This window comes from Carica papaya, chromosome 8 (assembly GCF_054855325.1).
Source record: "Carica papaya isolate Zhongbai chromosome 8, ASM5485532v1, whole genome shotgun sequence".
NCBI classification, from domain to species: domain Eukaryota; kingdom Viridiplantae; phylum Streptophyta; class Magnoliopsida; order Brassicales; family Caricaceae; genus Carica; species Carica papaya.
Genome location: NC_142316.1, coordinates 32,632,767 through 32,652,298, shown reverse-complemented (window position 1 = coordinate 32,652,298; position 19,532 = coordinate 32,632,767). Strand labels below are relative to the sequence as shown.

Below are 19,532 nucleotides of genomic sequence, written 5' to 3'. Positions count from 1 at the left end.
TTATTAGAAAAAATAAATTTGAAATTGAGATAAATTTAAAATTGAAACGAAAAATCTTAGTTGAGCGCTCCTGTTCTTATAAATTATATTTTAGTTTTATTATAATTTTAAATAAAAATAATATTTTATGCGAGTTAAATTTTAATAATTAAAAAAAATAAAAATTTCTGAATTAATTTTTTTATTAAAAAAAATAAAAAAGAAAACAGTAAGAGGCTGGTTTTTTTTTATCCCTCTCCATCTCACATTTGACTGGTTTCTAGAGCATTAGATGTGCAACAAGTAAATTTCTTAAATGTCTGAAAGCAAACAGTTTGAAGTTCAGTTATTATTCCACCAGTGCTCGGATTAAAGTTGTAAACTAAAAGTAAAAACAAATATTTACCTAAAAGGCAGAGATAGTTTTTCACTGTTTCTATTCCCGATTTTGACCCTAATTTGTTTACTGAGATGCCGGATTTACCCCTGAATGTTACAAAAACTGCAACCGTATCCAAATTTAAAGTACAACTTGAGCCCAACGCTCGCTTCCTCCAGTCGCTCCCTTACCCCCAACACCTCCGGTTCTAGAAGTCTCTCACCGGTCCGAGCGGCGTAGGTGAGGCTTCACGGCTCCCTTCACCTTCCCTCTCATTTAATTCTCTATATATCTTCGCATTTTCTTCTCCTTTCTCACGCTGTAGATTTTTCTTTATCGTTTCCGTTGAATAATATTGTCCTTCCGATTCTCTATACAGATAAGCAGAGATAAAACTTTCTCAACCTTGACTTGGGGCTCGCTTTTTTCCGACGACTAAGGTACGTGCTTCAGACTCCTGCTCACTGTGCACTGAAATTCTTGGATTTGTTCGATTATATGAGTTATTTTCTTTGTTGTTTGATCGATTACGTGAACCCGGTGTTCATTAAGAATTAGGTTAGTTGTATCTTTTGTTTATTCTATTTGTAATATCAGGCGGGATAAGACTTTAATCAAGGAATTAGTCAGGGCATCAGATGCTAACGAACCCCTGTTGTTGCCACTAGATTAGGGCGTTTCTTTGTTGGAGGTGTTGAGGTTAGGTTTCTTAGTAGATTGCTAATTAGTTACTCACATTGGTTGTGAAAGCTTATAACGAGTGGGCAACCCAAATAATGAAGGAGAAATGTTTTCTCTTATTTTCTTCTTAGGAATTTGCAGGGACCTTGATGGATTCTTTAATAGAATTGTGTCTAGACTGCCCAGGTAGAGCTAAGCATTGCTATCAAGCTAATTAGACAGAGAAGGTTCTTCTGGTTCAATCTTTTGGTTTCTACCAATAGTCGGTTCTTAAGCTGTATTTTTACTTAAACTGAAATGTGGTTAAGCATGATCCGGCAATAAATATAAATCAAATGGAGTGCCAACCACATCATAAATCAGGTTGATGGTCCTTTTTCTTTCTTCTGTAGAAGGGATGTGTAAGAGATATATGGTGTAGGAGAATAGGAGAAAGGGAGGAATATCCTTATGCTTTCAGTTCATTTTTTGTTGGTACCATGATTCTAAAATTATATATGTTGATCATTCTTACCTTTGGAGCTCTCTTGCAGTGACTCCATTTTGAATATTCTTTTTTGGAATTGAACAAAATAATCAAACATAAGCAGGATTCAATGAAATAATGCAATTTATTTCAGACTAATGCAAAACTAAAAGTGGGTGAAAGAATTAAATGTGGGTGAATTGTATAATAATCATGGTATGCATAGTTGACCTAGTGCTCCTAAACTACTATAAGTCCTGAATGTGTCAATGGGCTGCTTTGAACTCTCAATATGGGTTCCAATCCAAAGGCCTTGAAGCATAACTTACAGAGTTTTTTTCATTTTTTTTGGCTGTTTAATTGCATTAGGAAGATATGGATGAAACTCCTTTTTATATAGTATGATTATCTGTTAGCAGGAGCAAGAATGCCAAAGGTGAAAACAAACCGTGTCCAATACCCAGAGGGCTGGGAGTTGATTGAGCCTACTCTTCGTGAACTACAGGCAAAGATGAGAGAAGGTTGTCATCTTGAACTCTAAGCCCATTCCTTCTGAAAAGCTTCTTTTACTGAATGTGCATCACTACTTTTTTGACCAATTTCCCGTAATTAACAAAAGCACATTTCTCTTTTTTCATAACAGCTGAGAATGATCCACATGATGGTAAAAGAAAATGTGAGTCATTGTGGCCTATCTTCAAAATAGCACATCAGAAGAGCCGCTACATTTTTGACCTTTACCACCGTAGGAAGGAAATATCCAAGGAATTGTTTGAATTCTGCTTGGATCAAGGATACGCAGACCGCAATCTAATTGCGAAGTGGAAGAAGGTTTATCATGCATCTTATTTATCCTAATGTGCTATTGTGAAGCGTGTTTAGCTCCAGTCTTTTAATGCACGGGATGAACATTGCTAATTCATCACAAAACTGGTAAAACTAATTCCAAAAAACATTTGGGAGGCTTGAACTCTGTTAGCTTCAGAAATTAAATAAGTAGCTTGAGGCAAAGATCTTGGTGAGGAAAAAAAAATGCGTATGTTGGAAGATTAGGATTTTGTTCTGATTCTGCATATTTCCATCATTGAAGATATTGGATGAACTCTATTTAGAAATCTTGTTAATGCATTCTCAGAATTAGAGATAAATATGGTAATGCACTGTATCAAAACATTACAGTAACCTCATGGTCTGGTTTTGAATTGCAGCCGGGTTATGAAAGACTCTGCTGCTTGAGATGCATGCAGCCTCGGGATCACAACTTTGCCACGACGTGTGTGTGCCGAGTGCCCAAGCATCTGAGGGAGGAGAAGGTTATAGAATGTGTCCACTGTGGTTGTAGAGGATGTGCAAGTGGGGATTAGCTGCTCTTGTCTTTGGCATGCTAATGATGGATGTTAAATCACTTTGTTACGGATTCTTTAGGTTATTGAGCTATCTATGTAAACTTCTGTTCCTGCTGCCCGAAGAAGGCATTTGCAACTAGTGCTGCTACTTGCGATGTAACTGGAGTGTTGTGGGGAAGAAATGAGTATCGATTAGGCCAATGTAATGTTTCTGGGGGAAAAAAAAAAAAGGCAAATGTCATGCATAGCCTGAAAATGTAATCCAGACTTCTAACTTCCTTTATCCATGTACCTATGTTTTGTTCCATTGAATTGTTTTCAAGTTGGTCAATTGATGAGGAATGTGGTAAAGGCTGTTGTGAAATCAGTTGGTCTGTTTGCTTATTGCTCTTGTTAGATTGGTAATTTCTAATTCATTGGAAGCCATAGGCCTGTAAGACTTGGATTTATGGTTTGTTAGGTATTGATTGGGTAATTTCAGGTTCAGTTAGAGGGGAGATTTGGGTTTGGGATGGTTTATATGTATAAAGAAAATTGCTAACGCCATCCATTTGACTGTTTTTTAGGTCATTTGGAAAGAGCAAAATGGAAGGAAGGGTTTTTGATAGTATAGAAAATAGTTTTAATAAATTAATTGATAGGTTATGACATCATTAACAATAGAAATTTTAGGGATGTTATTGACACACTAATTTTATTTCAGATGTTTTTGTAGGGGGGATGGTATTCTTTTTTTGATACCTTGTAAATTATATTTTACACTTTTTATTGAAAAAATAGAAGGGCCAGAAAGACTTAAAAGCTTATTTCTTCGTTTCCTGTTTCAGTTTTTAATTCTTTATGGGAGATATGATATGGTTGGAATTACTAAAATTTATATAAAAACTTGATGTTTATAATATGAATAAAAATCTGCAAGTTAAAATCCTTTGGTTTAGTTGAACTAATTGGTATGTTTATTAAAAGTTTCTCTTAGCACTTTTAGCAGCAGCAGGCTATCGATTATTCTTGTTATCGTTCTAAACTTGGGCTAGTCAATTTCGAAGAACTCAGATTTTCAAGTTGGGCTCTGTTTGCTATTTAACAATTAGGGTCAATTTTTTAGTGGGTAGTGGGGTTCGTTTAGGAGGTGGAAGCTTAATCTATGTTGTACGTACCGAGTAAATGAATCATGTTTATATTTTGAATCAGTCATTTATTCTTTAACACATAAATAAGTAAAAAATTGAACTTTGAAAAGAATTTCTACGTACTAAAAAGGACCTTGATAAACTCCGGACAACTTCCAACCCTAGTTTTTATCGAGTACATAGAGACCAAAAAACTTGGCTATTTAATTCCAATTATATATATATATATATTTTTTTTTTCCTTTTGTCTTTTTATTACTATCTTATTTCTGTCATTGAATTTGTCTTCTCCGATCTACTATGAATATAAAACCATCCCCCAACACGGCCGGCCAATACCCAGAGAAAAAGTTGCAGTTCCGGCATGTCACCATTCATTCACTATTAAGCCTCTCGGTCAAAAACACGCGTGGATCATCTTTATTCTTCCAAAAGTCAACTCTCTTCCATTATTTTATTAATTTAATCTAATGATTGTTTACTTTCCATCCTCAGATATGCCACATCTGGTTCTCCCCCATACAGACACATCGACATGCCATCTCATATATTTATATATGATAAAATATATAAAATTTTTTTTTACTCTTTGAAATTTTGTTTTATTCGCTTTAAATTTCAGCATTTTAGAATTTGTTCTGTTATTATTATTATTTTTTTAACACTAATAATATTTTTCAATCTTCTAGATCCTATTATTTTATTTACTTCCCGCAACATTATGTATGTGTTATACATGTATATATATATATATATTAAAATGGGTTCCTTTTACTCAGTTTTTGATGTTGATATCATTGTTTTATATTCAGCCTTGAGTATGTAATTTGCTTGATAAAATAAAAGATGATATTTTATTGTACAAAAATAAACAAATTTATAAACATAAACAATTGATTATTTGAGATTATAAATTAATTAAGGTATGGACTTAACCAGTCATGAGATGACTTTGTCTATGGAACCAACCATTCGAAATTCACGATTCTAGAGTTCCTGCAGTTCAATGCACACACACCCACATATATATATATATACATATATAGATTCATATATCAATTGTATGTGTCGACGCGTATAAATATTTATTTTAGATTACTATACGTTGAGTTTGATGATATTTATTTTTACTTTATTATTTCAAAATGCAAATAAAGTATCATTTTTTTTTATACGGTGATTGATTCAATTAAGAAAACTCAAATTAGGTTATATATATATATGTGTGTGTGTGTGTGTATATACCGTATTTATATATTTGGTTTATAGCTTAAAAAAATAAAGAATTAAAAAATTATATATAAATTATATCCTGCGGTTGGTGAGGTTGGGACGTGTTCATGCAATAATCTAATTTACCAACTTAGAAGCCACTTTTTCGGTTATCACTACATTAAGCACCTCTAATTGCCATATGACCAGAAAACAAATAGTAGCACGCACTTTAATTATATTCACCTCTATATATATTCTCCAAATAAACTAAATGTACCATATAAATATGTGTGTGTATATATATATATATATATTTATACTTATACACTTCTGGACATTATTAATAGACAAATATTAATAATATGGAAAAACATTCTCTGTATCTGAAAAAAAAAATGTATATTTTCACGGTTTAATGGTAAAATAAAAAGAAAAAAATAAATAAATAATATTTGTTCGAGCGAAAATTTAATACGTAATATTTTTATATAAAAATATTAAAATTTTGAATAATCAAAATATAATTTTAATTTCTATTAAAAATATATACAGTTTTTCAAAACATTGACTAAGAATTAATTAAAATAATATATTTAATTTTGAAACATTATAATTATATATATATATATATATTTTTTGTGTGTGTGTTTGGATTTCCTGATTATCATCATGTGACTCTCTTGTTGTGGATCCCTCTAATCGCGGGATTCAACGTTTATTTTTTTCTTAAAGAAAATATTAGTATAAAATTAACAAAAAATGCAGACTATAAATATATACACACATAAATGTAAATTACATATATTTAATTATAATTTAAATTAAGATTCTAAATGTATTAAATTAATATTAAAACCGTATACTTTTAAAAAATAAATATTTAAAATATCTTAATCATATAATTAATTAATTAATTAATTTAAAAATACTTTTTTTTTTTTTTTGCCAATTGAAAAAAAGTTTGCCCAACATTCTTGTCCTAGTCAAACTTTTGTCATTCCTTGTTAAAAATCCTCTGGGTCGAGTCTATAACCATTTCATATTTATGTACGTATCTAATCTTTTTTTAATTTTGGGTATTTAAAAATTGATTCCATCATTATTAGCTTAATTTACGATTTCTTTTTGTTTAAAACCTTAATTTATAAGTTAAATAAAAATAAAACAGGTTGATTAAAGCTGTAAATTAAATTTTGTTGGCATTAATTTAAAAATCGGAATATCGTGTGTACTGAAGCGTATTTGCTTTGGACATTGGGAGAATCGATTGCGTGCATGGTTTTCTGGTCAGAGACCGTCTGACCTTCTAGAAGGAAGAAGTTATCACCTGCGACGCAACGTACCATATAGTTCGTACATCTCTATAAAAGAATTTAATAATCATTAACCTGTTAATAAATAACTCCGTGTTTAATTATGTAATTAATTACTTAATACACTCAGATGGATCAGTATTAACCCCTGAATATTATTGCTCATAAATAAATAACTACAATTTATTTCAATATTATGTTAGATTTAGTTTTTACTAAAATTAAATAATCGTAAAAATTAAATGGGATTTTGTGATTTATTATTAATTTATTACAAATGGTAAATGACTCGTACAATTTGAATTATACTTTTATTTCTAATTTAAATCATAAGGCTATGAGAATATCGGGTTCTTATGCTGCAAAAGTCAAATGCATTTGAGATTTTTACAGAATATATTTTTCTAGTTTCAAGCAAACCAGAAAACTTGTCTACTTCTCATCCTTCCCTCATTAGAAGCCAAGTTTCTATTTTTAAATTGCTAGATGCGCTGGCGCTTGCTAGATTACCGTCTTCCTCTTTTTCCTGATCATCTGACTCAATATTAACTCTGCATTTATTTTTTCAGTTTTCCCTATAAAAGGACCTCCATTCTCATCAACCACTCCAAATTTCTTATTGCTTTTCAAATTTTCATTTTTTTTTTTAGAATTAACTGCCAATACCGGTATCTGCTTGTTCTGATTCATACTCCAATTCCAAGAAGAGAAGTTGAACAGACAACAGAGAGTGATATAATCAATATATATATATATATATTATATGAGCTTCGGAAGCTAGTGTGAGAGATATTATTAAATAAGCTTCAAAAGCCAGTGGGATAAGAGGAAGAGGTGGTCAAATTTGATCTGGCCAAGATTCAATATTGGACTTGTCTTTTTTTCTCCTTTTATTTAGTCAAGATCATCTCTTTCTGTATCTATATATATGTATATACACATTAATATATAGTGGTAAGAAACCCACATGCAGAGTTAGCTAGGAATCGTTAGTAAAGAACAAAGAAACTCAGAGACTAATAAGTGGTTTCACGTCCGGGACGTTCAGGTTATCGTCGTCTGTTTCTCCGGGACTGAGTACTAAATTGCTGTAAATGGCGGCAGCTTTGGCTGGAGATGATTTGGCGAGATCGATGAGTAGTCGGCGTAGCTGGGCATCCGGTAGCCGGCGGAGTTGGGCATCGACGAGTTTCCGAGAGGTTTGGACGACGGCGCCGGAGGATGTTTTCACTCGGAGCGGACGTGAAGATGACGAGGAGGAACTCCGGTGGGCAGCGATCGAGCGTTTGCCGACGTATGACCGTTTGAGGAGAGGCATGCTTCGGCAAGTACTGGAAAATGGGAAGGTGATCCACGATGAGGTGGATGTTAGTAAGCTTGGAATCCAGGATAAGAAGCAGTTGATGGAGAACATTCTGAAAGTTGTGGAAGATGATAACGAGAAGTTCTTAAGAAGATTCAGAGACAGAACTGATAGGTAAAAAAAACAAAAAACAAAGAAACAAGCAAAATCCGCTGGTTCAATTTATATTTCCATGGATTTTTCATTTCTGGTTTTGGGTGCAGAGTGGGAATAGAAATCCCGAAGATAGAAGTTCGATATGAGCATTTGTCGGTGGAAGGTGACGTATATGTTGGAAGCAGAGCTCTTCCTACTCTGCTCAACGTTACTTTAAACACAATAGAGGTGGGTTCTTGTTCATTTTCTCTTTGGATTTTCTTTTCCCGCTTTCCAAACAATAGTTCTCATGATCTGTTCTTCAAACATTTTCTTCTGGGCCAACGTTTTTCTGATGCAAAGACAGAGATTATATTCTGGTTTTTGCAACACAGAAGACTGAAATTTTGTTGCTTTCAGAAATTTCCAGAGCAGGATTGTAACTTGTTTTGTATCTAAGAAAGAATAATGTTAGATTAGAAATTATAAACTAAGTTAATGAGTTCCACTTTTTGTTGACATTTATGATGCTAAACAGGGTATTCTGGGATTGATTAAGCTTGCACCATCCAAGAAAAGGAAAATCCAGATCCTTGAAAATGTTAGTGGCATTGTCAAGCCGTCAAGGTAAAAAATTCTTCATTCATTGATTTCTATACTTAATCATCATACTAAAGATTAATACATAAAATGGTTTTTATCCATGAAAATTTTCTATTTCCGCCTCAAATTTTCAGTTCTTTGCATATAACTATGATTTTTTGTTGATGGATTTTCATTTACGAAGTAGATTTCGTTATTTTGTTTAAGAATTCTTATGTTTCAACGTTAACTTCTTTTTTTTTTTTTGGCGCCAATCCAGGATGACCCTTCTTCTGGGTCCTCCAGGTGCTGGGAAAACAACCTTGTTGATGGCACTTGCAGGAAAGCTTGATCGTAATCTCAGGGTTAGTTTCACTTGCAGTAACTTCTGTATTAATTTGCTTTTTATAAAAATCTTTTAACGATGTAAGAGTTTCAAACAGGTATCAGGAAGGGTCACGTACTGCGGCCATGAACTGAACGAGTTTGTTCCTCAAAGGACATGTGCTTATATTAGCCAACATGATCTTCACAATGGAGAGATGACTGTAAGGGAGACCCTTGATTTTTCAGGCCGCTGTTTAGGTGTTGGCACACGATACGAACTGCTTGCAGAGCTCTCCAGGCGAGAGAAAGAGGCTGGTATTAAGCCTGATCCCGAGATTGATGCATTCATGAAAGCCACAGCAATGGCGGGTCAAGAAACCAGTCTGGTTACAGATTATGTTCTCAAGGTCTGTTGGACCTTTTTCCTAGCTAAAAGCATTGGTTTAGTAATATTTTAAGTCAGCCTGTTTCTTTAAATTGACTCGTCAAGAATCTCTAACAGATACTTGGGTTGGATATTTGTGCTGATATTCTGGTTGGAGATGAGATGAGAAGGGGTATTTCTGGCGGCCAAAAGAAGCGTCTTACCACAGGTATGTTTGTCGAAGCTCTAGTACTTTGCTTGAGGATTCACAGGAATGGAGGAATTAGTGAGTTTTCTTGGGTTTTTTGGTTGTGTAGAATCAATCAATCTTAGTTTAACTTGCACGCCTACTGTTCGATATTAGGGCTTCGAAGTTGGTCTTCTTGAAATGAGATATGGCAAACTAGATAATGGAGTCTGATTATTTTCTTGTTCTGGGTGCAGGAGAGATGTTGGTTGGACCAGCAAAGGCTCTTTTCATGGATGAAATATCAACAGGGCTGGATAGTTCAACAACTTTCCAGATTTGTAAGTTCATGAGGCAAATGGTTCATGTCATGGATGTAACCATGGTGATTTCTCTTCTGCAGCCAGCACCCGAGACCTTTGATCTCTTCGACGACGTTATCCTACTTTCAGAAGGTCAAATTGTGTACCAAGGTCCTCGTGAGAGTGTTCTTGATTTCTTCAAGTACATGGGTTTCAGATGCCCGGAAAGGAAGGGAGTTGCAGACTTTCTTCAAGAAGTAACTTCAAAGAAGGACCAAGAGCAGTACTGGTACAAGAAGAACCAAGCTTACAGATATATCTCGGTTCCTGATTTCGTCCGTGGCTTCAGTTCCTTCCGCATTGGCCAGCAACTATATGCAGATCTGCGAGTTCCTTATGACAAGTCCAAGACACACCCTGCTGCTTTAGTGACAGATAAGTATGGGATTCCAAGGAAGGAATTGTTCAAGGCCTGCTTTTCTAGGGAATGGCTGCTCATGAAGCGAAACTCTTTTGTTTACATCTTCAAGACTTTCCAGATAACAATCATGTCGTTAATCGCCATGACTGTATTCTTCAGGACTGAAATGCCAGTTGGTACTGTTGAGGATGGAGGGAAGTTTTTAGGAGCACTTTTTTTCAGTCTGATTAATGTGATGTTCAATGGAATGGCAGAAATGGCTATGACTGTTTTCAGACTTCCAGTTTTCTTTAAACAGAGAGATTTCTTGTTCTTTCCTCCTTGGGCTTTTGCTTTACCTATATGGGTTCTCAGGATTCCTTTGTCACTTATGGAATCCGCTATCTGGATCATTCTCACATATTACACAATCGGTTTTGCCCCAGCAGCAAGCAGGTAAATCTTGTCATACACATATGAGTTTATTCCAATCTTCTTGGTTCTTAAAAACCAGAAAAATCAATGGCATTGACTAAGTTTTCTCTGTCTAACCATGGTTTCTGCAGGTTCTTCCGTCAACTTCTGGCATTCGTCGGTATTCATCAGATGGCTTTGTCTCTGTTTAGATTCATTGCAGCTATTGGAAGAACACAAGTTGTTGCAAACACGCTTGGTACCTTTACTTTGCTAATGGTTTTTGTACTTGGAGGGTTCATCGTCGCCAGAAGTAAGTACTTCCATCCTGTTACTGTACTTTTGAGGCAATTATTCTTTGATTAATTTTTAAGACTTGATTTCCATTATGGCTAGATTCATTAAGAGCAAATCTCTTGATCTGTTTTTGCCATAACTGAACCATTTTATTTTCTTCTGCAACCACAGATGATATTGAGCCATGGATGATCTGGGGCTACTACGCTTCTCCTATGATGTATGGACAGAACGCCATTATCATTAACGAGTTCCTCGATGAAAGATGGAGTCGGGTCAGTTATTTACTTTTAGATCTCTAGTTGGTATTTTCTTGCTATGCAATCACCATAATTTTTCTTCTTATTGAAATATACAGAATATTACTGATACCAGAATTACTGGAACTGTTGGCGAAGTCCTTCTCAAATCCAGAGGCTTCTTCACAGAGGAGTACTGGTTTTGGATTTGCATTGGAGCACTGTTTGGGTTTTCTATCCTCTTCAACCTTCTGTTTATTGCAGCATTAACTTACTTGAACCGTAAGTAGCTAACTTCATTTCTCTTCATGTTTTTTCCTTTATTCTTTGATTAGAAATTTTCATGCTGACAAACTCATTCTCCGTGGAAAACCAATTACAGCTCTGGGTGACTCTAAAGTGGCTGCTGTGGAAGAAGAAAACAAGGGAAAGAAAAAGAGATCCTCCAGAAATCAAACCACAGAAGGTTAAACACTTCATATTTTACCCTCTTTTACTTAGACTGTAGAATGAGAAATGTAACATGATCCTCTTAATTAAACTACATAGCTTCATCATCCATTTCCTGCTTTCTGAAAGGTGAGAAATTTCCAGGTATTGCTATGGGAATAAGAAATTCTTCTTCAGAAATGGTGGGTGATGCTCATCGTGCACAGAAAAGAGGAATGGTTTTGCCCTTCCAGTCACTTTCTCTTGCGTTCAACCATGTGAACTACTATGTTGATATGCCTGCTGTAAGTTGCTTATTCTTAAGTTTACTTCTCTTTTCAATTTGGAAAGTGTTTCGTAATTGGTTTCAAATATTTAATGGCTTCTGATTTTGTAAGAGAAGGCTGAGAAGAAATTTGAATATTTTTTTTTGCATACCAGGAAATGAAGGCTCAAGGAGTTGAAGGAGATCGTCTCCAGCTGCTGAGGGATGTTAGTGGTGCATTTAGGCCTGGTATACTGACAGCACTGGTGGGTGTTAGTGGTGCTGGGAAGACAACTCTCATGGACGTATTGGCAGGAAGGAAGACCGGAGGATTCATCGAAGGAAGCGTTAACATCTCTGGTTTCCCAAAGAATCAAGCAACATTTGCTCGTGTCAGTGGTTATTGTGAACAAAACGACATCCATTCACCTCATGTTACTGTCTATGAATCTCTCCTGTATTCAGCCTGGCTCCGCCTCTCGTCTGACATTGACACCAAAATACGAAAGGTATGAAACCTTTCTTTGCAATTCTTTCTTAAACAATCATGAATTGTTCACTAATCACTTCTTGAAGCTGTAACTATTTGAAGGTAAACATTACTAATTCAACAATTTTGGGCCAAAATTTTCCTTCCAACTCCTTGTTAAACTGTTGCCAAGAACATTTAACATAACTATTCTGTCCCTTTCCATGTTCATTACAGATGTTTGTTGAAGAAGTTATGGACTTGATAGAGCTTAATCCTTTACAAGATTCTCTAGTTGGTCTTCCCGGGATTGATGGTCTTTCAACCGAGCAAAGGAAGAAGCTTACAATTGCTGTAGAGTTGGTTGCTAACCCCTCTATCATCTTCATGGATGAGCCAACATCTGGTCTTGATGCCAGAGCGGCTGCCATTGTTATGCGTACTGTCAGAAATACAGTTGACACAGGAAGAACTGTTGTCTGCACAATCCATCAGCCAAGCATTGATATCTTTGAAGCTTTTGATGAGGCATGAATTTTTGTTTTAGAATTTCTTTCTTTATTTCTTCAGCCCACAGTTAACTTATATAACATGTATGCAATTTCAAAATTGTCTGTTGCAGCTTCTTTTGATGAAAAGGGGAGGGCAAGTAATTTATGCCGGAAACCTTGGCCGCCATTCTCACAAGCTCATAGAATACTTTGAGGTGATTAATGGCGTTTTCCCCCTCTTTGTTAATCTCTAAGGATAATTGATCATGATGTAGTTGTAGCTTAAGATTATAAACCCAAAGAGTACAGACTAATAAGCTTAAACCTCTTAACAGGCTATTCCAGGAGTCCCTAAGATCAAGGATGGATACAATCCTGCTACATGGATGCTTGATGTCACTGCCCCTTCAGTTGAGGCACAACTGAATGTCGATTTCGCGGAAATTTATGCGAATTCTGCACTTTATCAGTCAGTTGTTCCTTCTGTAGCCTTTGATTTTTATCTGATTAATTACCAGAAGCTTGATCAAGAAATTAATTTTGTTTTCTCTTGTCAAATATTCAGGAGAAATCAAGAACTTATCAAGGAGCTAAGTATTCCAGCACCAGGCTCTAAGGATCTCCATTTCCCAACTAAATACTCCCAGCCATTCCCTACTCAATTCAAGGCTTGCTTCTGGAAGCAACACTGGTCTTACTGGAGACACCCTCAATACAATGCCATCCGCTTCTTCATGACAACAGTTATCGGTGTATTGTTTGGCCTCATCTTCTGGAACAAAGGAGACAAGACGTAAGTTAAAATCTGATATGGTACCGGACTTGTTTACCATTGTCATTACAGGAAACTAAAATTCGTTGTATCAACAGATCGAAGCAGCAAGATCTAATGAATCTTTTGGGAGCAATGTATGCTGCTGTACTTTTCCTTGGTGGCACCAACGCATCTGCAGTCCAGTCAGTCGTTGCTATTGAAAGAACAGTTTTCTACCGTGAAAGAGCAGCTGGAATGTATTCTCCTCTGCCTTATGCATTTGCTCAGGTAACAAAGTGAACGTAGTTTCCAGTTATATAGATTAATAGATACGAAAATTCAGACTAATAAAAGAGATTCTTGCTGCAGGTGGCCATAGAAGCAATCTATGTTGCAATTCAAACTTTGATTTATTGTCTTCTCCTTTACTCAATGATTGGGTTTGATTGGATAGCGGCAAAATTCTTCTGGTTCTTCTACTTCATCTTTACATGTTTCATCTACTTCACACTCTATGGCATGATGGTTGTGGCACTAACTCCAGGCCACCAAGTCGGCGCCATTGTTATGTCCTTCTTCCTTAGTTTCTGGAACTTGTTCTCCGGCTTCATGATTCCCCGGACGGTATGTTTATTGAACTGTATCAATATGATTTAGACCAAATTAGTAATTTTGGATTTGATATGTTACAAACTTGACAGAAAGAGATGATTTGGTATATTTACATGTATACATGTATGCAGCAAATTCCAATATGGTGGAGATGGTACTACTGGGCTTCTCCAGTGGCATGGACAATATATGGGCTTGTGACATCTCAGGTTGGTGACAAGGAGTCAAATGTTGAGATACCTGGACTTGGAAGGGACATGACAGTGAAGGAATTCCTTAAACAAAATCTGGGATACGAGCATAGCTTCCTTCCTGCTGTTGCTGCTGCTCATATTGGCTGGGTTCTACTTTTCTTCTTTGTCTTTGCCTATGCTATCAAGTTCCTCAACTTCCAAAGAAGATGATATATATATATATATATATATGCATATATATATAAACTTTAAACTTGCAAAATTTATATAAAATATACACATATACACGATGTATAGGAACATTATAAATTTATTGTAATTAGTCCAGAAGGGCCAGACAATATTACCCATTTTTGTCTTCTGATTCTTTTTTTAAAATATATAATTTTAAAATCTTACCTGATAGTATTGTTGTTATAAATATTAATATTAGTGCATCTTTACCTCTTAATTTAAATTCAAGTTATTATTCTTCTACAATTATATTTTATGTAAATGAATTACATGATAAATTAGAATAAAATTTTAATCTTCAGTATTATTATAATTAAATTTATAAAATTTTAAATATATAACGTAGTCTTTCTATTCATGAATTAATAAATTTTTGCGGTATCAAAAATAGTTTTCTATTAGCTTCTTATAACAAATAAATAAATAAATCCACGTGTAGATACCTCAACATAAAAAACCAGTAATCACTAATCGTCACCATCGATCAAGTTCAATTCATACTCTCGTTCTTCAATCTTCATAAATCAGCTAAATAGCCAAATCCTCGTCCAGAACCAGAGAAGACAGAATTTTCTTTTTAAGAAAAAGAAAAGGAACCAGAAAAGTATACGAAAATGGCAGACCCAACAACAAAACCCGCCACGAAACCAAGGACTGTCTGCTGCATCGGCGATATCCATGGCTACTTCACCAAGCTCAAAAACCTCTGGTCCAATCTCGAGTCTATAACTGACCCACCAGATTTCCAATCTGCCCTCGTCATCTTCCTCGGCGACTACTGTGACCGCGGTCCCGACACCCGCAGAGTCATTGATTTCTTGCTTTCTCTGCCCGCCAGGTATCCGAACCAGACACACGTTTACCTATCCGGTAACCATGACCTCGCTTTCGCGGCGTTCGTCGGCGTGCTGCCGCGTCCTCGAGATGGGTCTGAGTTCAAGGAGACATGGAAGGAATACGCGCAGAGCGAACAGAGAGAAGGGTGGTATAAGGGTGATGGGTTCGAGGATATGCACCTGCAAGGGAGGAGGTGGGCTGGTAGTATCACAGTCAAATTTAATACTGTAAAAGGAACGGATTATAAGGGTTCCATCTATGATGCGGCGCCAACTTTCGAGTCCTATAATGTCCCCCATGGATCTGCTGGTATGGATATTATCTGATTTGATTATCTTTTCGTTTTGGTGCTGTTGGGTTTTTGGTGACTGAGGATCATGAGGTTAATGCTATAGTCTTATCTGTGTCATTTTCATTTTTAGGCTGTGATTATAGGGTTTTTGATAGAGTTACTCTGTGGTTATTGCTGTGATTCTCAGCTAATACATATATTTGGATTTTGGGTTTGATCTTAGTCAGCCTCTGTTGTTGAAATTGGGTTGATTATCTGTGTGGAAGTGGTGGAATATGATGAATTGAAATAATAGATGTTATCTGCAGGTTTGGTTAAGGCTGTTCCTGATGATCACAAGAAGTTTCTGGCTGATATGGTCTGGGTCCATGAAGAGGTAAGTGTTATAATTGCTCTCTTATAATATTTTGTGGTAAATTACATGTGTTACTGTTACTTGAGACACTTAGTCCTTGCACAATAAATTATCGGTAAATTCAGTCAAGTTTTTAATCATATAACGAAGCAGAAGAACTAAAAATGTTTCATGATAACATATTGTGTAAATTGGTAATTAAAGAAATGTAACTTTAGTTTATACAAGGCTAGATTGTTATTTTTTAGAATACCCAACCCATCTATAGTTATTCCTAAATTTAAGTACCTCTGTATAAGTTACTAATAATTCATCTGTGGTTTAACTATTTGATTGGCAATATAATGCCGATGTTAAAAGAAGCAGAGCAAAGCTGTTTGATTTCTTTGATTTCTTATACCCTGTGGCAAAATAGCATTCACTTGCTGCTTACAATGGTTGTTGAGAAGGTTGAAGCTCGGATGTCGCTAATGTGATTGTTTTTCCATCAGGATGATGTCTGTATTGAAACTGATGAGGGGATTAAGCACTGTAGACTAATTGCTGTACATGGCGGTCTAGTTAAAGGTGTAAAAGTAGAAGAGCAGCTGGAGTTTTTGAGAGCCAGGGACACACGAGTGCAGAAGGTAGAGGCTCTTAGTGGGAGAAAAACAGTTTGGGATATTCCAGAGGTGATGCTTACTGAAACTTCCTCGAATTATTTCCTTTAGCAGGCAGTGGTTTTGGCTTTCTATAGCGTAAATAAATACTTTTGGTTTCCCTACACCAGTATTAACCAAATGATTTTGGCAATGATTTTCTTTGTGATGTCTTGCAGGAACTGGCTGGAAAATCAACCATTGTGGTAAGTGGGCACCATGGGGAACTTCACATTGACGGCCTCAGGTTGATTATTGATGAGGGTGGTGGACTAGAGAAGAACCCAGTGGCTGCAATAGTGCTTCCATCAATGAAGGTCATCCGAGATACAGATAATATTGCCAAGTAGCTTCTTCTGTTAAAAAGAAATGCCAAAAATGGCATCTAATTTCTGGTTAGATTCCAATTGTACTGTCTATGTATGCATGTTTGATTGGAAGAAGCATTTAATTGAGGCAGCTCCATCATCGAAGGAAGTAGGACCATCTCCTAGCTCCTGGCTTCTAATTGCTACAGCCCAGGTAAGTTCTCAGAATCTGCATAGAAAATTGATTGGATACTTGTGATAAAAAATTTAGAAATAGCTTTTGGAATTGTTATGTTCTAATGTTACTTACCAGATAGGAAATGTACTGAGATGGAATATACCGGTGGGGAACATGAGAGCTTTCTGGGTGCTTTTAAAGTCTCTAAAGAGACAGCCGTAGTTCTCTGTTAGATGGTGTCTGAGTCCAAACTCTGACTACCAATCATTGTCCTGATTCAAAGTGTAGGGTGGTTAATCGAAGCGCATGTTTATAAGATATAATTGTAAGCACCGGTATCCATTAGTGCTGATTTAATGTTGTTAATTTGGTATTAGTGTAAAGTTCTTCCTCTTAACAATTCAGCCACTGAAAATTGAAATGGATCCAAATAGATTTTTTCTTAACTTAGTTTAAAGAAATGAATGATGAAGGTAAATTATCATGAATTACATGAAAACTATATGAAAAATATTATTTTTAATTTGTTGTTTTGATGAAACACTTGCTAGGAAGTATTGGAACTTCAGGAGACTCAGATGAGATAAAAAAAATAGATTCTGATATGAGTTTTTAGTAAACAGGTGACTCGTAAGTGTTCAAATTATGGTAAAAAAATATGTACGGATCTTTATAAATTAAGTTTAACATTTACCGTCATACTAAATAATGGGTGTAATCGTTACCGATAAAGTTTATCACTTATCATCATATTAAATGATATAAGGAGTCTCTATCTTGCTTTTATCTTAAATTTGTTTTTGATCTCCATTTCCAAACTCATGTGAAGTCAATCTGCTCTCAGTTTCTAATGTCCTGAGAATATTTGTTTGTTTCCAGATTAGGTTAATTTTTCAGCAGAAGCAGTAGAATTGACTGTTTGAAGAGCGGATGCCTAATTGACTCCAAACGGTTTGGCTGTATCGTCTTTTAGTGATCAGCGCCGTGAGCTGACAAAGCCTTCGAGCATTGCTGACACCCTCTGGACCTGGACCACTCACGTGTCTGGCCCTGGCTGGCCTGGTTCATTGTCTATCAATTTCAAGTAGTTAACCCCTCATCTTCTTTCGCACATACAATAACAAACTATAAAACCTTATATTATTTATCACCCATTATTAGATAATTAAATTAAGGATGTTATATAATAAAATATACATATAAATGTACGTTAAATATCAGTGGAATATCCAGTTAGATCCTTTTCTTTGAAAAATATTCCAGTAAGATTTTTTAAATAAAGTCCCTGGAGATTAATATCTAGTGTTCGTAGATGTATGATTGTCTCCTTGGATACTTAAAAATAATAATAAATAAACAAACTTGTTTATTTGGATTGATCTGCTAATAATATAAGAAATTATCAATGGAAATAAAAATAATAAGAATATATGTATATACACATGCGACCGTATAGAAACTATTAGAATAAGATGTATCATATTTTATATACTACTACTCAGTTAGTATAATTAATATACATAACGAAGTAATGTTTATTTTATTTAAATATTGGTTAATTTAATAATTAGTGTGTTTATTTTTTATAAAAAAATATTATAGTTTTGAATTAGATTTTATTCTAATGTATGTCATTATTTATGTAGTATTATAATTAATATTTATATATTATCTAATTAATAGATATATATCTTACCTACTCAAAAAAAATATATAGTTATACTAATTGAACTCTTAAATTTATTTGGTAGAATTATTATTACCCACAATCTTTTACTATTTTAAAAGAAAATAAAATAGATCGAGTAGTTTATAGTGTAAATTCAGTTTGATATAATATTTTAATAATAAATTTGTAGTTTAATAATTAAAATTCATACACTTTATTTAAAATTATAATTTTTTATTGTTTTTAAAAAAATTAAAATATATTATTTTATAAATATATTATGAATTGATAGTAGTCAATTTATAATATTTAATTTAATAAAATTAATAATTTAATTTATTAGTACATTAATAAATTATGATAACTAAATTAAATTTAATTTTAATTAGTCATCATGTATTCCGATGAAAAGAAGATTTTATGGTAGTTAGATTACTTTAATTTGAGTAATTATAACGAAATAAAAATTTAAAATAAAATTTGTTTTAAAAAAATTTATTTTCAAATGAAATTCATTAACTTCTCTCCTAAAAAACTAAAAGAAATTTATTTTTGGAGAATTTATATGGTAATTATGTATCTTATCAATCTTTTTATTCATAAATTATTTCCCACTTTAATGCCTCTTGTCACATGGCAGAAAAAGACCTTACTCTTTTCCTGCTCCATCTCCAAATGAAGTGAATAGTTTGGAATTTTTTTTTTTTTTTTTTTAGACTTTTGGCTAAACATCATTATTTATGAACAC

General features: G+C 34.5%; 3 protein-coding genes across 11 annotated transcripts; all 3 read left to right on the top strand.

Moving 5' to 3' along the window:
* Positions 1-458: 458 nt before the first annotated feature.
* On the top strand, positions 459-3,215 carry LOC110822664 (G10 family protein). The gene is made up of 5 exons (XM_088209864.1): positions 459-598; positions 738-798; positions 1,925-2,026; positions 2,149-2,336; positions 2,714-3,215. The coding sequence occupies exons 3-5, from the start codon at positions 1,933-1,935 to the stop codon at positions 2,867-2,869; spliced, it is 438 nt and encodes a 145-aa protein (XP_088065990.1). The 5' UTR covers positions 459-598; positions 738-798; positions 1,925-1,932; the 3' UTR covers positions 2,870-3,215.
* Positions 3,216-7,130: 3,915 nt separating this feature from the next.
* ABCG34 (pleiotropic drug resistance 6) lies at positions 7,131-14,678 on the top strand. Its single transcript, XM_022052714.2, has 20 exons — positions 7,131-7,986; positions 8,076-8,196; positions 8,486-8,574; positions 8,810-8,894; positions 8,973-9,263; positions 9,359-9,449; positions 9,665-10,565; positions 10,676-10,836; positions 10,992-11,095; positions 11,179-11,341; positions 11,442-11,525; positions 11,654-11,793; positions 11,930-12,262; positions 12,460-12,750; positions 12,845-12,928; positions 13,049-13,182; positions 13,279-13,506; positions 13,584-13,755; positions 13,837-14,091; positions 14,211-14,678. Exons 1-20 carry the CDS (start codon positions 7,604-7,606, stop codon positions 14,481-14,483), a joined length of 4,383 nt encoding a protein of 1,460 aa, XP_021908406.2. The 5' UTR covers positions 7,131-7,603; the 3' UTR covers positions 14,484-14,678.
* Positions 14,679-14,964: 286 nt separating this feature from the next.
* LOC110822864 (tyrosine-protein phosphatase RLPH2-like) lies at positions 14,965-18,486 on the top strand. 9 transcript variants are annotated; one of them, XR_002541307.2, is made up of 6 exons: positions 14,966-15,653; positions 15,945-16,012; positions 16,483-16,662; positions 16,809-17,024; positions 17,104-17,151; positions 17,995-18,486. XR_002541307.2 is itself a non-coding variant. In XM_022053093.2 (5 exons), the coding sequence occupies exons 1-5, from the start codon at positions 15,122-15,124 to the stop codon at positions 18,022-18,024; spliced, it is 948 nt and encodes a 315-aa protein (XP_021908785.2). In that variant the 5' UTR covers positions 14,965-15,121; the 3' UTR covers positions 18,025-18,486. The 9 variants fall into 9 exon arrangements, 4 of the variants coding, with proteins under 4 accessions (XP_021908785.2, XP_088065925.1, XP_021908784.2 ...); XR_015814064.1 differs by lacking the exon at positions 17,995-18,486 and adding an exon at positions 17,251-17,561; XM_022053093.2 differs by lacking the exon at positions 17,104-17,151 and having other exon boundaries at positions 14,965-15,653; positions 16,809-16,946.
* The last annotated feature ends 1,046 nt before the right edge of the window (positions 18,487-19,532 follow it).